Source organism: Periplaneta americana, chromosome 16, assembly GCF_040183065.1.
Source record: "Periplaneta americana isolate PAMFEO1 chromosome 16, P.americana_PAMFEO1_priV1, whole genome shotgun sequence".
NCBI lineage: Eukaryota > Metazoa > Arthropoda > Insecta > Blattodea > Blattidae > Periplaneta > Periplaneta americana.
In genome coordinates, this window is record NC_091132.1 from 96,764,376 (window position 1) to 96,787,746 (window position 23,371).

General features: G+C 35.3%; 1 protein-coding gene across 2 annotated transcripts in view; it reads left to right on the plus strand.

Moving 5' to 3' along the window:
* Positions 1 to 23,371, plus strand: part of LOC138690964 (acyl-CoA Delta-9 desaturase-like) — a 477,084-nt gene that overhangs the window by 427,524 nt on the left and 26,189 nt on the right. For both annotated transcript variants that reach the window (XM_069812558.1, XM_069812557.1), the window contains exons 4-5: positions 7,529 to 7,659; positions 20,535 to 20,740. In XM_069812558.1, coding sequence (XP_069668659.1) covers positions 7,529 to 7,659; positions 20,535 to 20,740 — 337 coding nt within the window. The remainder of the gene's footprint in view (positions 1 to 7,528; positions 7,660 to 20,534; positions 20,741 to 23,371) is intronic.

The following is a 23,371-nucleotide window of genomic DNA, read 5'->3' on the forward strand; positions in this document are numbered from 1 at the left end:
AAAATAAAGATGATAAAAATTGAAAAAACCAAATTTTCATTTTTTCTTCAGTTTTGTTCGAAAATTTCACCTCTGCCTCCCCTTAAATATAAAAATATTATGTAAATGAAAAATATTAATAAATAAACGATTTTCAAAATTTTATTATGCTTCAAGTAAGCATTTTTATTGGGAGGCCGGAGGGAAAAAGATCTTTGGGGAGTCCGAGAGTTAGATGGGAGGATAATATTAAAATGGATTTGAGATATGTGGAATATGATCGTAGGGACTGGATTATTCTTGCTCAGGATAGGGACCGATGGCGGGCTTATGTGAGGGCGGCAATGAACCTCTGGGTTCCTTAAAAGCCATTTATAAATAACCTACTCATATATCGTGAATTTCTCAACGTTGAAATATTGTCCATAAGAAGAAAAATTAAGAACGTACTGTATCTAAATGTAATGCGCATGGAACATTTTGATGTAGCCTGTCACTAATTTGCATAATTAAAGCAAAATTAACTTCGAAACTGGCAGTCCGATTGAGCTGAAAATTTTCTTAATGCATCTGAAAAACAGCTAAAAAATGAAAGAAATCGGGTTGAAATTGTAAAAGTTTCAAAACTCAGTCCTAGTGTCCCTTAAATTCAAATCCATTATATCGCGAGAAGAAAATAAAGTTTCTTTTGGCATGCTAAACAATTGATTGAATTGCAGTTTTACATTGAACTTGAATGGTCAATTAAATAATTAAATTTTGCCTTCAAATTGCATCAACAAAACTTACACCTCACTAGACAATATTAGAGTCTTCAGCGCTCTGTGTTTTCACACAATAGGATACATAACGGGGGTCCCCGGGACTCTTTAGTACTTTCAATCAATTCAAATTACGTGTTAAAGGTATCAATCTGCAATTTTTTAGTACTCTCAGATGTCTTTTAGGTTTGCAAGTTTTGTAAAGAACTTAAATTAGTGCAGTGACAAGGCATTTTTATCATATAATATTAATTTATTCATACATTTAAAGGGTTCAGAGCATAGTGGGCCAAGCGCCATTTATTAAAAAAGGAGAAAGCAAGGGTTAAAGTTAAGTGAATGCCATAGTTTAATGAAGACTGACATATCATTTAGTTTTAATGTGTATGCTTTATATTACTTGCTATATGTTTCCATTGAATTATGGTAATAACTTCATTTTAACCCTTGTTTTCTACGGTTTTAGTAAATGGCGCTTGGCCCACTATGGTTCTGAACCCTTCATTTATCGTTTCCTTTGAGCTAGACATTGGTACGTAATAAATGTTTTGACTATTTTAAGTTTTTCTTAGTCTCAAGAGAAGAAAATTCATATTTACTCCACTAAATACATGAGGAGTCTTAGGGACTCCCGTTATGCGTTATTGTATATTTCAACTGTCATGCATCCTAGAGTTAAGAATACCTTAACACAACACGTGTGCTACTACGGCGACCAATAATATTTTAAAAGTCAGATGATTATGATGGTATGGAGGTAGGCTATTTCTGATTGACTGCAACTCTTCACGGGTCACCGGCTGTCAATTGAAACAAACAACGTTAAATTTATTTTTCCTTTTTAGATATTATAAGATAAACGCAAAACAGAATAAACGAACTGTTGCCAATAAAATTGTTATTGCCATGTACTTATGGCATTCTCTCCACAGTTGACGTTGCAAACGGAAGTAGTTTGAAGCCTTCGAAGCTGGCGACACTGCATAGTGCACGAATTGTGTAATAACGAAATTATAAAATTAAATTATCTTAACAGTGGAACCCCCTAAATAAGGTTATTTAACCATCTAAATGAGTTTTGTGTGGGGTCAAATGAAGACCGAAGTTTATCGCTCTCCATCTGCTTCAGCAGAAGATCTTACGGTACGGCTGCAGCCCATGAGTAAGAGGATCTATGCCTGCAATGGTCGAGCAGCAGTGATTATGAGGTGTAGAGCCCATATCGAGACTAGGAGGGTGACAGTTTCAACAAAATTTGCACTAATTTGTCACCTTAATTTTTTTCCTTCTTGTGTGTGCAGTTCTGCAATGTTTATTTGACTTTTGTTAACTAATTTTATTATAGTAGATCGACTTTTCATAAGATTTTGTGTATTCAACAGATATTGGAGAAAATGGGAGTATAAGAGCACAGTACATCAGTTATTCATAGATTTCAAAAAGACATATGACTCGGTTAAGAGAGAAGCTTTATATAATATTCTTATTGAATTTGGTGTTCCCAAGAAACTAGTTCGATTAATTAAAATGTGTTTCAATGAAACGTACAGCAGAGGCCGTATAGACCTGTTTCTGTCTGATGCTTTTCCAATTCACTGAGGGCTAATGGAAAGAGATGCACCATCACCTTTACTTTTAAATTTTCTTTAGAATATGCCATTAGAAAGTCCAGGAAAACAGAGAGAGTTTGAAATTTAATGGGTTACATAAGCTGCTTTTTTTTTGCGGATGACGTGAATATGTTAGGGGAAAACCCACAAACCATTAGGAAAACCAACGAAAATAAAGTTTTACTTGAAGCTAGTAATGAGATAGGTTTGGAAATAAATCCCAAAAAGACAGTATATGATTATGTCTCGTGAGCAGAATATTGTACGAAATGGAAATGTAAAAATTGGAAATTTATTCTTTGAAAAGGTGGAAAAATTCAAGTCGGCCTACCTTGAAGCAACAGTAACAAACATAAGTGACACTCGAGAGGAAATTAAACGCATAATAAATGTGAGAAATGCCTGTTATTATTCGGTTGAGAAGCTTTTGTGTCATCTAGTCTGCTGTCAAAAAATCTGAAACTTAAAATTTATAAAACAGTTATATTGCGATTGTTCTGTATGGTTGCGAAACTTGGACTCTCACTTTGAGAGAGGAACAGAGGCTAAGGGTGTTTGAGAATAAGGTGCTTAGGAAAATATTTGGGACTAAGAGGGATGAAGTTACAGGAGAATGGAAAAGGTTACAGAACTACACGCATTGTATTCCTCACATAACATAATTAGGAACATTAAATCCAGACGTTTTAGATGGGAAGGGCATGTAGCACGTATGGGTGAATCCAGAAATGCATATATAGTGTTAGTTGGAAGACCTGAGGGAAAAAAGAGCTTTGGTGAGGCCGAGATGTAGATGGGAGGATAATATTAAATTGGATTTGAGGGAAGTGGGATATAATGACAGGGACTGGATTAATCTTGCTGAGGATAGGAACAGATGGCGGGCTTATGTGAGGGCGGAAATGAACCTCCGGGTTCTCTAAAAGCCATTTGTAAATAAGTCACTTTATTATGGTTTGTTGAAATAATACATTTAAATTGTGTTACAAATAAAATTAAAAGTAAGGTAATAAAGCACAGTTTTCAAATAAAAATAATAATTAACACTTTGTATCTAGTAAACAGCTGGTTTCTGACTATTGCTTTCCAAACTCTGTTTAGTTGATGTCTTTTACAACTCCTGGAAATTTGTCGGTTGAATTTATATTCATCATGTATATCCAAATTAATGTGAAATTACACATTAAAATCATCTATAGGTTTACAGCGTCTCACACTTCTACATTTAAATATAGTACTACGTTAGATAAAGTACAATCCTTACTTAAAATTTGTCATCCTTTTAATAAAAGAATTTTGTGTCTCAATTCTGACATCATGCCCTATAAAAATGAGTTTAATAACGTCATAATTGGGATGACGTCATTGCTAGGAAGTACAGTAACTATTATTGGCGACGGTTGCACGAAATCTTATGTAATACGGGAGTTACATAAATCTTGAAGAAGTTTGAATAATTGCCGTCAAGAACAATTCAGCTTGCTTATAATTCAAGACTCTAATGATTATAAGATAATAATTTTATCCTCCTGACTACAATGTAAATGTATTTTAAAACTTTCTTTATTAGTTAGTAGTTTCAACACTTTCAAAGCACGTGTTCATTACGGTCTTACAAAACAGAGTTCCTCTCTTCTGTTCAGTTTTAACCCTCCGTAGCTTGGCTTTTAATCCTCTCCTATATCTGCTTTCTTCCTCTCCATGCCTTTCCCCTTTTTTCTCACCCCCTCTCTCACATCCTCTCCTCGTTTCTCTTTAACCCTCCTCTCATCGCCATACTTTCTCTTCTGCCAACACCTTGTTCTCTCCTTTCCATCTCTTACCCATGTTCCCCTTCTTTCTTCCCACATCCTCTTCTATCCTTCCCTCACATCTTCTCTATTTCCCTATACTTGTTTTTTTTTTTTTTTTTTTTTAAGATGGGGACATGACAGGAGCGTCGCGATCGGAAAAACAACTGAATGTCACATGGCGTGGTAGGCATGTTGCTGTGGTAAAGTTGCCTCGTTTAATTATTAGGCAGCGGCATTCCTTTTAAGATTTGCAGGTCTTTATTGCATGCACCGATAATAAAATGAAAATGCGACGTTGTCACGTCTTGTTTGTTGCTGCTATATATTAATATAACATGGATATGGGCTAGGCTTAATTGCTCAAAGCATGAGTTAATTTGAAGATTATTTATGTTATTTAGATTATTTATTTTAAATTAATTATTTAAAGAACTGTAATATAATTAATTTTCACTGTGAACTAGAACAAGACACACTGCTAAAATTTGCAACTCTGGTTTATACACTGCGCGTGGAGTTATTGGAGCGGCCTTCAAAAGACTTGACGACGACAATGGACAGCGCGACATAATTAAAATTATTGAAACTACAAAGCTTCCGTCCTCTTTGACACCGCTAGCCTACTAATTGAACGTGGCTACTTTAACAACGGTTGAGTTGCCAAACTTACCGTTTCCAAGTGGCGAATGCTTAATAGCTTTCTTGGCGGCATTTATTGTGCACTCAATGTTAGCATTGGTACGTTTCATGTTTGATTCTCTGTCGATTTTTGTATTGTTTTCTTACCTTCGCGTCAATTGTCAATGAATGTTTTAACGTCAGCAATCTTAACGTCAATTGCTAGCTTCCATCAGCTGGCAGCGTGGTAGTCCACATTGGCAACATAACACTGTAGTTCCAAGCTCGGCTGCTTAACTGTCATGTCCCATCTTTCAAAAAAACCAAAGACTAAGCTTCCCTTTCTTCATCTAATCTACGACCTTTCGGTATTTTTTTTTAGTTTGTTATTTAACGACGCTGTATCAACTACGAGGTTATTTAGCGTCGATGAAATTGGTGATAGCGAGATGGTATTTGGCGAGATGAGGCCGAGGATTCGCCATAGATTACCTGGATACCAAGTAGTAATGCTCATACAAAAAGGGTGTTTTATCTCATGAACAATAATAATTGGACAGATGTTCGAAACAGGAGCAAGACACATCTATTGAAATCAGAGCTGCAAACTGCAGTCTATTTCAGCTATCACGCGAGACAATATCTGCCTCAAAATACTCAAAATTTAAGCCTAGCTACCGAAGTGTATAAACTGAACGGAATAATTTGCCAATTTTCCATGTGAAATTTTATTGATTCCTTAGTCTCCCGTATTTCCTCCAAAAAAAAAGTTGGCAACCCTAATTCGAACTGTGATAAAATGATAATGTGAACGAGTCCATTCTTGTAAACAGGGAATCCACATGTAACCTGAAGTACATAACATACTTGGAAGAGTTTATTATAATTGGGAGGGGTTGCAATATATTTAAAAAAAATCATGTTATTCAGTTGTGCTTTCACATGGCATGTGCATAATACATGCATAACTATACAGTTAATATATGCTTGGCATTATGTAGGTTGTACATATGGATAAATAGCATGTTTACGGGATATTCTAATACCTATGCTTATATACACAATATACCAGTTAATTGTTAATTTTCTGTGGCTCAAGAACAGTTCTTTACCTTGGGCTTTTACTAGCAGGTTTCAGTTTAATGCAATATTATTATTATTATTATTATTATTATTATTATTGAGTTTCCTCGTAAAACAGTTTGCATGCGGTCATCGACTTTTCTGTTCGTAAATTCCTAGTGCGCATACTCATGACAGTTGCAAACTGTCGGAAACTGCTGTACGAACAAACATTATTATTATTATTATTATTATTATTATTAATTATTCCGAAGAAACTAATTTGATTAATTAAAATGTGTCTCAGCAAAGCATACAGCAGAGTCCTTACAGGCCAGTTTTTGTCGGATGCTTTCCAATTTCACTGCGTGCTAAAGCACTATCACCTTTACTTTTTCTAACTTCGCTCTAGAATATATCATTAGGAAAGTTCAGGATAATAGAGAAGGTTTGGAATTTGAACGGGTTGCATCAGCTTGTCTATGCGGATGACGTGACTATGTTAGGAGAGAATCCACAAACGATTAGGAAAAACACGGAAATTTTACTAGAAGCACGTAAACAGGTAAGTTTGGAAGTAGATCCCAAAAAGACAAAGTATATCATTATGTCTCGTAACCAGAATATTGTACGAAATGGAAATATAAAAATTGTAAATTTATTCTTTGAAAATGTGGAAAAATTCAAGTAGGCCTACTTTGGAGCAACAGTAACAAACATAAATGACACTCGATAAGAAATTAAACGCATAATAAATATGAGGAATGTCTGTTATTATTCGGTTGAGAAGCTTTCGTGTCATCTAGTCTGCTGTCAAAAAATCTGAAAGTTACAATTTATAAAACAGTTACATTACCGGTTGTTCTGTATGGTTGTGAAACTTGGACTCTCACTTTGAGAGAGGAACAGAGATTAAGGGTGTTTGAGAGTAATGTTCTTAGGAAAATATTTCGGGCTAAGAGGGATGAAGTTACAGGAGAATGGAGAAAGTTATCACAACGCAGAACTGCACGCATTGTATTCTTCACCTGACGTAATTAGGAACATTAAATCCAGATGTTTGAGATGGGCAGGGCATGTAGCACATATGGACGAATCCAGAAATGCATATAGAGTGTTAGTTGAGAAGCCGGAGGGAAAAGACCTTTGGAGAGGCCGAGACGTAGATGGGAGAATAATATTAAAATGGATTTGAGGGAGGTCGGCTATGACGATAGTGAATTAATCTTGCACAGAATAGGGACCGATGGCGGGCTTATATGAAGATGGCAAAGAACCTGCAGGTTCCCTAAAAGCCATTTGTAAGTAAGTAAGATGGCGGTCTGTGAGGGAAAATATGACGTATCCGTTAAGATGAAGTCGGTGTGTACTGAAAATGATTGTGAGTGCGCATTGAACACAATATTAAAAATAATGAATGTAGCATTCGCTCACATTTGATTCGGACGTGTTTGTGTTACGAACTTATGCATACATACATACATACATACATACATACATACATACATACATACATACATACATACATACATACATACATACATACATACATACATACATACATAGTATATAATTTGCAGATTAGTCTTCATCTCTTACTCCTCAGTCCTTCATGGCTATCCGTAATGGTTATGACAACAGACTATGACTCCCTTCGCCTGAGAACTCTGAACACAAAATACATTTGAGTTTGTCTTGTCCGCAGCGTTCATCGTGGTGTACTCTTCGGGGTTCGGCATCACGGCGGGAGCTCATCGTCTGTGGTCACACCGAGCCTACAAAGCCAAGTGGCCTCTGAGGTTACTGCTGATCATCCTCTTCACAGTAACAGGGCAGGTAAGGACCATAGCATGGTACAACTGTGAAATATCAGTTTATAAATTTATTATAGAATTCTCAAGAGAGAAGAAACCTACAAATTGCAAATAACATGTTGATGCCTAAGTTCGTAGCGTCTTTGTTTTCCATGTTAAGAGGGCTTTTATAAGAAATTTGTTTGAAATTTGTTATTTGTCATTTTAATGCCATAGTATTGTGTGACTGAATATGACTTTGACTTTTCAATTTTTAAGTAGTTTGTGTTAATTATCCAATGTAATATTCATGAATAGGCTACTGTATGTTTATCACAAGTCCTATTTTCAACAATAATTTATTATTATTATTATTATTATTATTATTATTATTATTATTATTATTATTATTATTATTATTCATTTGAAAGATAATTTGGAATTTGGCAGAATTAGGCAGAAAGCTTTTAGTGAGGTAACAAATTCATATTATCCTATGTAAACGGTTTGTTATATTCAGTATACACATTATAAACTTCGAAGTGCTTTCGCCGAAAATCGAATTTTTCGCATTTTACCGTTTTAGAAATAAGATAACGGAACATCGCACACCTGTCCACAACAAACCTGTGCTGAATTTTAGTTCATGTTTGATTACGATTAGTATTAACAAAGCTCAGATCTTTTATGGCAGGCAGTTCAATTTTCTTACTAATGAAGTACGTTGGCCAAGAAAAGGCTAATGCATCAAATCATTTTAAATAATCTTAACCTCATACTAAACTTTATCTTTATGTTAGACTCAGAGAAGCAGTAATTATTTTCAATTATATAATTTTTGTCAACATAGTTTATTTTTAATTTTAATATAGAACTCGAAAAAATATATGTGGACATATGTTTTAGTAATACCTTACGGTATATAAGTTTGCTGAGAAGATGAAATGAAAGTTATGTAAGTTACAAACCTCTCAATCAGTACCCCGTCTCCTTTTATAATAGTCCATATTTGTATTCCAATGCAAGTGATATAAAGTATGCATAGTGCTATGACTTTCATTATATAAGGTAAATTGTTTTGCGAATTAAATTATTTATTTCTACATATTGGCTTATAGTTCATACTTTTCATTAACAAATAAATAAATAAATATATATGATTAATTTTCGCAGATGTATGTATATGCAATAAATACATATCTATAACTTTCTTTCTTAAACTGTAATCCCAGATTGTATGTATAAAGTAAGGGCGGGTGAATAGGATAGGAGGGCGAAGCGGATAGAAAAAAAGTAAACCCACGCCAACTTTCGAGATTGCGAGATATGCAAGGAATTGCTTAAAGATAGTCACCAGTAGTATCTAAGGTGTCGGTGAAATTGCTTGGATATCAAAATGGGCTAAGAAAACGCCAGAAATCAGTGCTTTTGTGACTTCATGAGGTAAGTTTAGTTTGCATTTATCGACATTTCTTAATTTTTATCAACAGTAATCTCACTAGACGTTTTGATTTATCTAGAGAAAATCAAAACTCGAGTGGGATTTAATTGACTATTACACGATTAGAAGAAAGTATATAAAGATTAGAAGTAACGAAGTACTCCAATACAATAAAATATTAATTGACTTACGAAAATACAACTGTCTTCAAATGTATTATTGTACCATCTCAACATTACAAATATTACGCTAGATGCATGCTAGATGGCAGTAGTGAGCAATGCCTTCTCGTCGAGAAGTTCTCGATCTATTATACACGATGGCAATGTTACTAGTCAAGAAGGCTTTGTTGATTCAGTTTCGTTTTTACTAAAATGCAACATTCCACTTCAATTATCCGAATCCCAGTAATCAACGTCACTTGACAGATGATTTTCAATAAATCTTAATATTAAACAATCTCTGATACGTGACTATCCATAATATCATATAGCAGAAGCTATAACATAACCTAACTAATATACACAAGTGTTAGAAAAGTTTTAATTAACGACGATGACATAAAAAACATGAATAATTTTAAAAGGAATAATTATTGAATGTACAATTTTCAAATTTGAATATGGTTGGTGGTTCAATTGATGTTATATTGGACGTGTGCGTAATAGAAGTGGAACTCGTTGATTTAGGCCTACATGGTATATTCAACTTATTCAGGATTTCCGAATGGTGCTCTTCATTTATTTGTAAATCGGATTTCAGAAGATGCACAGGTATGATCAGTGATTTTTATTAATTCTTGTTCTTGAATGCCAATGCGAGTCATATTTGAAATTGCTGTGCATCGACTGGAATGGTTTTTTTTTTTGACGTCCAGACAAGCGCAGTTTCAAATGTTGGCAAACAAAGAAACAAGTGCTAGGGACGCGATAAAATTGTGCGATAAGCTGCCATGATTGGTTGAAATACGTCCTTTCGTACCGTTTTATTGGTCAAAAGTAGTATGACGTAGTAAGAGTGTAATAGTCATCAGAAAATAACGAATATTACAACTCCCTTAAAGTAGATTGTGTATACAATTAACTTGTCAGAAAGAGTACTTTTGGGGGAACTAATAACAATTAAAATTTTTCATGTTGTCATTTTATGACCTTCATAAACCGTGGATTTTTAAATAACAACAAAGGAGGGTGAATCGGTGAATGGTATTCTCGCGATAATTCTGAAATCATAAGCTAAATTATTTCCAAAAATAGTTAAATTATGAAATTATTGCCATGAAATAAAACCTAGATTGCCTCCATAGGCATGCCATGGGAGTGTCTGACTGTAGATCTAAAGTACTGTGTTCGATTCCCGGCATTCTCAAATTTTCTGAGGAGTACATTTTATAGCAAAAGTATGCAGATAATCTACGTTATTATTATTATTATTATTATTATTATTATTATTATTATTATTATTACTACTATTATTTGCAGATGGGAATATACAGTATAATAAAAACGGAACGAACATGGACAGAAGGAGATGTGGAAAACTTGTTGAGGGCGGTCAAAAATGTAATGTCCATATAGAAAGCATCCAGAATTTACAATGTGTCTATACTTTCCTTGGTAGGTCGAAGTGGACAGCGAAGAGAGTGAAAAGGATATCATAAATTAACTCTAGAAAAAGAGAGCAAAATAGTTATTAACATTCATCATAAAGAAATTACATACCCATACTTCACAACTGTATAAAAAATCACTTAACACCTATAGACATATACCACAAACTTCATGGTACCATTCACTTTTCACTTGACATTGAATCCAAGCATTTTAGAGGACTTTGAATCTGCATACTTCAAATTGAATTACAAAACTGACAAATCATATTCATTTTCTTCATATCTTTACCCATCTTCATCGGCACTTTTCTTGCGGATTGAATACCACTGCCCAGCAAGACTTTTCACCAAAGTCTGCTTCCTATTATTGACAGATTTCTTCTCCATGCGGTTCATTTTTCGACTGAATAACTTCTTTCGTCATATACTTTGAATTTGGAAAATATTTTCTGAAGAAGATAAAAGTCATGCCTTTTGTTTTCTGTTTACCTTTCTAAGCCTACCAGATGCTTGTTTTGTCTTATGTTGGTGCGGACAGCAGTTCATAAGAAGTCCAGATACAGATAACATTGCCCGTATATATTAATATCCTGTAATTGTTGATCTTGTCTGAAGTAGACTAATTATGGTTGCAAAGTTAATATATACGTAAAAAGTTGTAGGCCTACATAGTTCATTTATGTCCCATTTATCATTTAATAAACAACTGGCCTACGTATTATTTAAATAAAATTGTTAATAGCCTATACTCTTTCCTTTTTCATTTGGAAAATGTTGGTAAAGAAGTATTTTCCTTTGAACTTGAGTTAGACAACCCGTCATACTTTGTGGCTGAGAACTAAGCTTGCTCTAAATCCGATGTTCTTGTGACGTTTTACCACAATTTAGTATATACAGTTACGAAGCTTGGGATGATTTTTGCATTTCTCGCGATAGTTGTTAGTCGCTTGGAGCGCTGTGAGTAGTAGGAACAACTCTGTAGAAACAATAGACTGTGTCACTGCCATCGTAATCTAATACAGGCCGTAAGGCAGACCATGTGACTCGCTTAACCCGATCACTAAGGGCGGCGACAGATTAGTTGGAATGCATAAAGAGTAACATATATTTCTCTAAAATGTAGTGTAATTGCATTAATAAAATTTAAAACAATGATTATGATACACTTCAGACATAATTCACTTGCGAGTTAAGATGTAATATTATTTTTGGTGTGAAAATTACGTTGTTTGTATGTGTAATACCTGCCTTTATATCTATTAAATATCGCGAAATTCTTGTACATTCATTTATGCACGATTCAATAATTTTCAGTTGCACCGCACGGATATTTAGATATATTGAACTTATAGGTTATGTTTACTGTACGAGTTGCCCCTTTCTGTCTAATTTTAGTGGTCTCCAATGCCCTGCCATTACATGTATATGTTATGCCATATGGAAATTATAGGCTATATTTACTATATTTAACTTATATTCCTATACTCGCAATTATAGATTATAATTAAACATAATGTTATGTATGATATTGCGCACATTCAATTTGTCTGTATTTTAATACTACAATCGAGTACGTACTGAATTATTGTATTTATCTACTTCCTAAGGTGCCGACCACACCACCTCATTCTAGTGCCGAGGTCATGGAAAGCATGGGGCTTTACCTCCATGCCCCCCAAGTGCCTTCATGGCATGTTACGGGGATACCTTTGCCTTTACCTTTTATCTACTTCCTAAGAGACGAAGTAACACAATCGTACGTACACTAATTTCATAGGAGTGGTATGGTAAACTTTCTATCTACAATTAAGGAAGGTAGATGTGCTAAATTAAAATCACAATATAAATTATTTTTTATTAAACCTCAAAATAGCTTCCAGTCTAAACTTAAAATCTTGATACGAATAGATTATGTTAACATGTAAAATTATCTTCACATTAAAATAACACAGTTTTGTAATTATGTCTGCAACAGATTATGCAATAAGAAGTAAATAAAACTTAGCAATGATACGCAATAAAGTTATAATGTAATATTTCACTGAGCTTCATACACTGAAATAGAAAACCCGAACATACATTATCGTCTGCTCGGGAAAGGGTCTGTGCTGAGGCGATAGTAGCGATCCTGGTGGTCAGCAACTATCTATGTATGCATATTTATTAAGTATTGAGCTTCGAACTGTATATACTAAACTGTGGTTTTACTATTTATGAAAGATTGCCGTTCCTAACTCATAGATCTCTAGGCAAAATTTATCGGTTATAACTCGCCAACGTCTAAATTTAACTTTGTCATTTATCATCCTGTACTTTCATTCTGTCCTCGGGGATGAAAAATTTCACCTTACAGGTGTCTCCACCTCAGAAATGAAATTCTTTACACTTCCCGAATAATAAGAGTTCAGTACCATCTGCATCAGGACGGAAATGCATATTCAGATGTGAGCAGATGTGAAATATACACTCATTACCACAAACTCGAAGTTAAAAATGACAAAGTTTCTCGTATTTTCTCTTTTCTTTCTGCAAGTTCCAGCCTACATAGAGCTAATTAAAAAAACACCCGAAAAAAAGCACTCGATGTTACGGGGATGGCACATCATTATACTGTAGTCTACGTTCTTTGCGTTAAGCAATAATTCAGTACTTTCCCGTGTTACGAATGGCATCCATGTTTATTGTTTATTTTCTTAAACTATCATTCAAAAGACATACATTAATATCGTTTACTGTGCACCCAAATGGGAAGATAAATTTCCTTTGGAAAACGTATTATATGTCTTTCACGTGTTAAATTTTATGTTATCTTGTTAACATGTTTCGGTCTGCTATTGGCCATCATCAGAACTGGTTGTTGCTGGTCTTAGTGCCTTTTGTTTTGTTTCCTGTGGAGGTGTGTTTGTGTAGTGTAATGTGGAGTCAAAGAATGTATGTGTTCTGAAATTGAGTTGTGTGTTGATAATTTCATTTGGATGTGTTTTTGTGTGTTTGTATATTTCGTCTTGTTCTAGTATGTTTAGTTTCTAGCTTTTTGGTTGGATGTGTAGAATTTCCATGTCTGTTGATGTATCTGTGTGGTTGGCATTTGTGATGTGTTCTGCATATGTGGAAGTGTTTTGTAATTTTGTTATGGCTGTGATGTGTTCTTTGTAGCGTGTTTGAAATGATCTGCCTGTCTGTCTTATGTAGAAGTTGTTGCAGGTGTTACATTTGAGTTTGTATACGCCTGAGTGGTTCTATTTGTTTGTTTGTGTTGTATGTGTGTAGAGATGTTTTTGTAGAGTATTATTTGTTCTGTATGCGATGTTGTAATTTAATTTTTTTGGATGAGGTTGCAATCTTGTGTGTGTTTTTGTTTTCGTATATTAGTGTGGTGTATTTTTTGTGTTCTTGTATTTGTGTTGTACTCTTATGTTTTTGTGATTATGTTTTGTCTTTCATGGCCAATAGCAGGCCGAAACATGTTAACAAGGTAACATAAAATCTAACACGTGAAAGATATATAATACGTTTTCCAAAGTGATACAGTGTTAAACGTTGTGTAATCAAGATGTATATAGGATAAATTTCCGTTTCATGCAGTGCATAGAAGAGTATTTTTTATACAGGACAAATCCTGAATAGTATGAATGGTGAAAACCTCAACCATTTTGTTCCTTTACTGTTATATTTTCCAGAAATAATTATTTTATCCCATTTTTTAAACCCATTACATATACACATTTTATAAACATCTATACATTAGAATTCTCAGTTTCAACAAATATTTTGCATAATGTTTCTGTCACGTTTATAGTTTAAGAGTAATTATTAATTATTCACTTTAAGTAATTGATCCTTGGCAGCACTGTTACCGAATTGTAAGACGCGTGCTTCATCCTAAAGCGACGGTTTCGCTACGACGATCTTCATCGAACGAACATCGCTGACGATTGAAATCGCCAGCGGTCATCGTCAGAGAGTGGTTTCTTTACCGGCGAACTTCGTAGGTGGATAGTTTATTGTTTTATATAGTTGACCATGTCTGATCAGCTGATAAGTGGATGACAATATGATAACGTTATAATATAAGTTTTGCCTTGAAAAACAAGTACGGATCTTTAAAGTAGTTAATGTCATGTTTTGAAATAGATATACAGAGGGGTCTTTTAATTAATTGATATTAAGACATCTTGAAAATGAACCCAACAATTTTAAGGAATATTTCAGACTTTCTCCCGAACAATTCCATTTTGTTTTAAGTTCAATTGAAAATGATACTGTAAAATTACACACAAAATTTATTCACAAACCAATAAGCCCAGCTGTAAGATAAGCATAACTTTAAAGTTAAACCAATTATATAAAAACTTTATTTTTACTTTTTACAATGTTATTTTTTTCATTTAGGAGCATTTATTTAGGAAATAATGTTACAAATCAAAAAAATAATGTGAGAAGGAGGTTGTTGCACTTCCTCCTCTGCTCGGAATTCCACTTCTCTTACTATTTCACACTCAGACTTTTGCTTCAGTAGCTAAATCTGCCGCATCGTGTGTGTCCTTCAATTAGGAATCACTTTACTCAATTGTATTAACAGTTCTGGTTGTTACAAAATATAGATTTGTTATTGTTTACATTGGTTCTTCTTTTTGGCTCATGTCGAACAGGGATTTGTGTTCAATCAATTAATATATCATCCTCATTAGTGAAGAAATTGCAGAAAGATTTCTGTTTTACCGCCATTATGGTATGTATGATGTATAAATCACATGTTATTAAATTATTTAATTCATGACCTACTGTAATTTTACAATTGGTTTCTCGGCGATGATCGCCAGGTTTTTGCCTCCGACGATGTTCGTCGAGCCCAGCGACGTTCGTTGACGTTCATCGCCGTAAAGAAACCATGCACATTCAAATCAATGGGACAGAATCCCAGCGAAGATCGCCGTAGGCAAACCGTAGCTTAAGAACCTAAGTAGTACCGCAGGGCATACAGCGTTTTGCAGTGCGCAGCGTGCTGCAGGTAGTGTTTGTTTACATCTTTTCCCCCCTCACTGCTGCGAAGAAGTGTTCCCGTGAGTTGGCAAGTGCTACTGAATTTATTGCGGTGTTGCAAGTGTTACTAGAAATAAAGTCAATTCCCCACTAAATAAAATGAAATAAGGCAAAGGAAAATTCTGCTACTTATATCTTAGGATTTAGCCTACTCTGATATTACTGTTATTCAACTTCTTCTATCTTGTACAATCCAAAACTAATTTCTTAATTAAATTATTAATTGGATAGAGTTATGCCACAACAGACCAAGTAGCAATGTTGTAAACAAAAAAAAAAATGAGGCATCGGTGTCACCTGCAGGCATATACTAGGGATTATCTTAAAAAAACACCTGAACACATGGTTTATCTTCCACTCTCAACATTGAGATTCAGTTATTATTCACATACTTTTCCTCTGTTTTGTATTTTGCGACAACAGACCAACACGCAGTTTGTTATCACAAAATTTATATCATATTTATTATAATGGTATATAATGCCCTATTTGGTATTGAAATTTTCTTTTCAGATTCAATTGAATTTGAACAGAATTGATTCTATAAATTTATAATTAATTCTAATGAATACCTCAGTATTCCTATAAAGTGATTTTGTTGGTTGGTCTGTTGTTACATAACTGTCCAATTATGGGAATGTTCCCGTTCCAAAACTTCGGAATAGCCTGGGGTCCACTCAGCCTCTTGTCAAATTGAGTACCGGATCCTTTACGGTACCTGCACTAAAATGCAGTCCTAGTGTGGTGCCTGCCACAACACCTTATTCTGGCGCCGAGATCACGGACTTTCCCATGCGTCTTCATGATGTTTTAATAGGAAACATTTACCTTTTCACGGATTAGGCAGATTTAATCAAATTCAAATTACATTTAATATTTACGAAAATTCGTATTTAAAATTGGTCCGAATATTAAAAAATTTGTCGTTTACAGTGAGATTCTAACTCTATTATAGACTTGACAAGGAAGCAACTGTGTGTTGTTTTATTGTGGACATTTTCTCGTTGCTACAGAACTAACTAGGAGTTTGGAAAGGAGTTAATCCTTTTACTACACTGAATCGAATTTCACGCTTTTAAATTGGAAGTGAAGAAAGCGAACACGGATTGTGAGAATGCATTTGTGACTTCGCTTACAGAAGAATAACATTTTTCTGTAAAAATGAACTCTTTTTTATCGTTTATATTTCCAAAACAGCTATGGTTTCCTTTCAAAATCATAGTTACAGATTATTTAAATCACTAGTATTTTTCTGTGAGGGACTTTTCATTTGGAGGAATAATTATACAAATATTATTCTATAGAAAAGTAAAGGATCGATATTTTAGCTGTATTTCAGTAATGACTGATAAAAGAATGAAATACATTTCTTCTGTTCCTGATTATTTCCTGAAGTTTGCGGTTGAAAATATAATTCTGTAAAAATCATTCTGAGAAAATGTTAAGGAGAAGAATATATCGCCATTTTGTTTTCTCTTTTTTTAAACAAAAGTTAATTCATTTTGTAGTAAAATGTTTGCCATATGCATCATTCTCCATTGAATTGACTAGCAGATATTCCTACTCATTACAAACGAAACCTATCTAGTGAGGGTTCGATTTCCGCTTGGACTAATTAACTGGTTGAGTTTTTTTCTCGGTTTTTCCCAGTTGTAAGACTAATATTAAGTAGCCACATGACGAATCTTCAGCCTCTTTTCGCTGTTACAGATTCTATTGTCGTTAAATAGCATGGTAATTGATACGGAGGTGTTAAACAATCGACTAAAGACTCGAAGCAGAAATCGCTATTATGTATTTGGAAGTTGCTTTTATTTCCATTTTTTATTATTCATAACAAATTGAGATAATCGAACAACATTTATGTGTGTATAGTATTGTTCCAATGATGTGTTTATTATAAATAGGGAAACTAGTCGCTATGTCCTTCCTCGTTACGATGATACCTGGATGTATTATTGTCGAGATGTAGGCCTTATTGGCAGCCTACAGTGAATTAATCCTTAGATGCGGAGTTTTCTTTCAAGATGCGTTTTTAACAGTACCAGTAACTAAAATGTGTGTGTAGACCTATGTAGGATAATCTAATTAAAACCTGTTCACAAGTTGGATTAAAGTCGGTGGAAATTAATTATCTGGTACATTAGATAACGTATCCGCTTACCTTAAAGCAAGTCCAGTGTTCCGTGTATTCGATTTAGGAAATTGGTAGAGAAAATGTTTACTGAAAGCAGATAGAGATAGTTAGAGACCAACTCTGCTGTACTTTGTATTGTACTTCCTTGCACGTTTCGTAGTAGTAGTAGTAGTAGTAGTAATTTGTGCCGATAAAACGATTCGTGAACAACTAACAAACTTCTACCACCACTCAACTCAAATTCCGTATCACAAAATGCCTTCTAAGTCAACTTAATATATAGCAGTAACCAAATTGAACTTATTTTCTAATTAAAATACACACGGATCTTACGATCGCGTCAGGCTATTGAGCGTAATTTAGTAAGTCATACACTTAGTAATGAGTATGAATAAAAAATTGCTTCCGGAAGCGTAGCCTACATTAAACAGATTAATCACATATAAAGGTACCGTAACGCAGAAAGTGAAAAAGAAGTTATATTATACACCTGGTGGACATCACCGCTGGGTGTCAGAGCTATCAGTGTGAGCACAAGCGAAAAGAAGCAGCAGTTGCAAGATGGCGGAACCTCTGTACCAGTGTACCATTGCCGACTTGATCCGAGCATTGATACACTCTTTATCTGAGCTGGTAATAATGCACCCAAGACTCATCAGCTGTAAATATCCGTGCTAGCATTCTGTCAGTTCGGATTAAGTCGCCATCCTGTTGTACGAGGGTGGATCGGAAAGTAACGCACAATAATAAAAACAACGTTAATAGGTAAATAAAAATAAAAATACACAAATGAACTCACATCTTTAAGTTACTATTCTACACAGGCGCCAAGTTTCTCAACACATTTTTCCCATCATGGTACCAGTTTCAGTATACCCTATTCATAGAAGTCCATTCGGTTGGAGTACGGACAGTTGATTGCACTTCTGCATCGGTCACAAAGCGATGGCGAGCCAGGAATTTCTTCATGTGACCAAACAGATGAAAGTCCTACGGTGCAAGGTCTGGACTGTATGGTGAATGCTGGAGCACCTCCCAACCCTAATGTGTTGATTTTCTCACCAACCGAAGCCGCAAAATGGGGCCGAGCATTGTCATGAAGAAGTTTGACATCGTTAGCATTAATGTTACGGTGTTTGTCACGACGCAACTTTACCAATTGAATGCGGACTGCAACATTCACAGTGGTCCCGTGTTTAGCAAAGTCCACCAACAAAACACCGTGCGTATCCCAGAACACTGTCACATGCACTTTCTTAGCAGATTGCGTCACGTTGAATTTTTTTCTTTACCGGAGAAACGGCATGTTTCCACTCCATAGAGGCCTGCTTTGTTTCGGGCGTGTAGTGGTACGCCCAGGACTCATCACCATTGACAATTCCTTTCAGAAAGTCATGCCGTTCTGCAGCGTAACGCCTTAAGTGGTCCAAGCATGTCATCATTCGCTGGCCCTTATGGTCGTCTGTCAGGTTCTTAGGTACCCAGCGGGCACTAACTTCATGAAATTTCAATGTATCATGCACGATATCGTATACCGCACCGTAAGAAATGTTGAACTGCTGAGATAAGGTTCGCAGTTGGATCCGCTGGTCGTTCAAAATTGCCGCCTCAGTGCCTGTGACATTCCGCTGGGTTGCAGCTGTTACCGGTCGCTTGGAACATGGCCAATCACAAAGGTTCTCACGACCGTCTGCGAAGAATGCGCACCACGTGGAGATGTTGCTACGGTCCATACACGCCACACATGTTCCTGTGAATTTCACTCGGGTTATGTTCTTTAGCCCACAAAAATCGCACAACACTTCGCTGCTCTTCATAAGTTGACGATAGTAACATACGCGCCATCTTTGTTGCGTAGTCCACACTTCTGTCTCTAGAGCTGCACATGCAAGACAAATTGTGTCTGTAGTGAAAACTTCAAACTATATCTCGATGAAATGTCAACATCCTAGCCGCAACACCAACGCAGAAAAAAAAATATTGTGCGCTACTTTCCGATCCACCTTCGTCACTTTCGTGACAATCTCACTGTCCGACTTCGGTATTCGGTGCTTGTCACCTTCCAGAGAATTCTGTGTCCAGTTGTAGATAGCTTGATGCTCACTACAGACATCCTTTGTTGTCAGAGTTTTTCCCAGAAAAACGGAGCGTTGTTCGACAATGATAGTGCCGCTTTCTTGCAACTGCTGCTTCTTTGTTTCGTTTGTGCGCACATCGATCACTTTGATACCTGAATTGTACTTCCATCTAGTGGTGATAACTTCAAGCGATTTATTTCAAAATGTAGGTCGCAACTTCGATTTATAACTTACTGACTCGCCTGTATAAAATTAAAATGTTCTTGCATACCATTGAGACATACAAGAGCCAGATATGATGAGCTTACACGGTTTCTAGACCTCGATACAGAAAAAAAGGCCCAGTATTCAATTTAATGGAAGACTAGTGGACTAGTGGAAGTTATGGCGAAAATGAAAAATTTCGCGGAAACTTTGAGATAGGCTTTATTTAAGAAAGGAAAAAAGAATGAGTATATATTCCGAGCTTAAATAGTAAAAATTGTAAATGTAGTAAGTTTTGAATTATGACGAAATAACAGCATTGAAATTGTGTTTCAAATACAGTAGCCCATACATTTTATTATTAGGGTAATTTGTTTTAATGTGATGACATTTTTGTCGATAGCGGCACGTTTACCAGTGGGCGCTGGACCACAGGGTACATCACAAGTACAGTGAGACGGACGCGGACCCCCATGATGCTCGCCGGGGGTTCCTCTTCTCACATGTGGGCTGGCTGGTGCTCACGCCCCACCCCGAGGTGGAGGAGAAGCGGAAGTCGGTGGACATGAGTGACATGGAAGCAGATCCTATCGTCATGTGGCAGAAGAGGTATGTCAGCATGAATGAATTATCTTAAATAGGTCGACCAAGATTTGACATCCGACGAGAGGAATGTGAGTCTATGTTATCGTTATACTTTCGCATACATGCAACAGAAACCATACTTATACTTTTTGCACATTGCACGTTTCGATCCGCAGGATGTAAAAAAATTCAGTATTTTGAGAGGTGGTATAGAGAGTATTCCACCTTAAGAAAAAAAGCATTGGTCTTACGGTATAGTATCTCTAACTCGCTCTCTTCCTAACACGTACAAAGTTCTACTGTAGCAAGTTTATCACACAAGATAGATACCGGTACGTTGAGTCCGTTGAAATGATAAAAAAACCTATTAATGCCACAATGATGCCTGCAAAAACATACTTTATATTTTATATACATTATAACTAGACTTCGGATATTTAGGACATTAACCAACTTTTAGACACCTCAACTAGGCTTCATAATGATCGAAAGTAGGCATTAAAATACAGTTTTAGTGACCTAAAACGTTACTGCAATTACAAATAATAGTACCGTAATAATAATAATAATAATAATAATAATAATAATAATAATAATAATACATTCATAGTGTTCTGCCCAAGGACAGTGAAATACTTGCCCTTGGGCAGAACACTGCAAACCTAGCATTTTCCAGTCTTTCCTATTTTCTGCCTTCCTCTTTGTCTCCGCATATGATTCATATATCTTAATGTCGTCTATCATCTGATATCTTCTTCTGCCCCGAACTCTTCTCCCATTCACCATTCCTTTCAGTACATCCTTCAGAAGTCAGTTTTCTCTCAACCAATGATCCAACCAATTCCTTTTCCTCTTTCTGATCAGTTTCAGCATCATTCTTTCTTCATCCACCTTTTCCAACACAGCTTCGTTTCTTACTCTGTCCATTTCACACTCTCCTCCTTCTCCATATCCATATTTCAAATGTTTCTATTCGCTTCCCTTCATTTCGTCATAATGTCCATGTTTCTGCCCCATACAATGCTACACTCCATACAAAGCACTTCATTAGTCTCTTCCTTGGTTCTTTCTCCAGAGGTCCGCAGAAGATGCTCTTTTTTCTATTAAAAGCTTGCTTTATCGTTGCTATTCTCCTTTTGACTTCTTGCCAGCAGCTCATGTTACTGCTTATGGTACACCCCAAGTATTTGAATAATAATAATAATAATAATAATAATAATAATAATAATAATGATAATACTTTTATTTTATTGGGTTAAGAAGTGCTTATAATAAAAAGATTTAAGATTATGTACTGCACACGTTTATCGTTATTAAATGTTAAGAAGCGCTTATAATACAAATTTAAGATTATTTGCAGCACACGTTTTCCGTTATTAAAAATGTTAAAAAGTGCTTATAATACAACTTTAGGATTAGGCCTATGTACAGCATACTTTTTCCGTTATTAACTTCACACTCTAATCAAAGAAAAACCTAAGTTATATACCTATTGCCTTTGTTGTTTTGCTGACAGTTAAATTGTATGTACTTCTTAAAACAAGCGCGAAAAGTTGCACATGTTTTAACAGTGTGAAATCTTAGCCTCAATTGTACCACCCCCTTCTTGTCTGTTAAATTTTTCAGCGATGTTGTTCGGCAAGAGAGCGGACGGCTATTACATAAATTTAGCTGTTACCCCGTCATTCGTAAATTAAATATATAGTAATTTTAGATATGTAACACAATTTTAGCACACGAAATCGGTCTAGTTCTCAATGAAATTATGTTCTATGAAATAAAGGAAACTAATTAATTCCCAGTTCTTAAGAAAAACACTTATAAATAGTTGATAGATCAGCCTCCATGTTCAATGCTATTTTCTTAATGTGGAATCGTCTATAGTATTCATGAAAATAAGTAATAAAAGTCTAATAAACATGGGAGCTAAGATTAATATATCTTTCCAGATTAGCAGACAAATTGTACTAAAGTAGAAATTATAGAATAGTATTAGAACAAGAACTAAAGTACAGAGTAGAGTGTAGATAAAATTTTAAGGTTAAGGGTACTAGGACGTGAAAATCGGCCAAAAATATCATTTTTTGTTTTCATCGATTTCGAATTGTTGAATAAATTCTCTATCCAAAAATATATATTATATTGTGGGAGTTTCTGGGTTTAAGTAACTATAATGCCATTGAATAATTTCGAGGAAAAATTGTTCCGGGGCAGAGTATCGAACCCGGGACCTTTGGTTAAACGTACCAACGCTCTCCCAACTGAGCTACCTAGGAACTCTACCCGACACCGATCCAATTTTTCCCTCTATATCCACAGACCTCAAAGTGGGCTGACAACCGTCAAGCAACCAACATTGAGTGCACACTAACTCTGTGTGACATTAAATTGTGGTTTTCTGTTACGTACAGTGACGTGTATTATGCAAATCAAGCTTTCAGGAATAACTCCCTGTAAAGTTAATTTGAATAATTTTTCCTCGAAATTATTCAAATTAACTTTACAGGGAGTTATTCCTGAAAGCTTGATTTGTATAATGCCATTGGTTTAAATACCCTAAAATAGGGAATTTAAAAATGGCGTCGTAGTTGCACGCAACGAGCAGTATTCTGTGCTCGTTGGTTGCACGCCCCTTTTTTAAATGCCCAAATCATC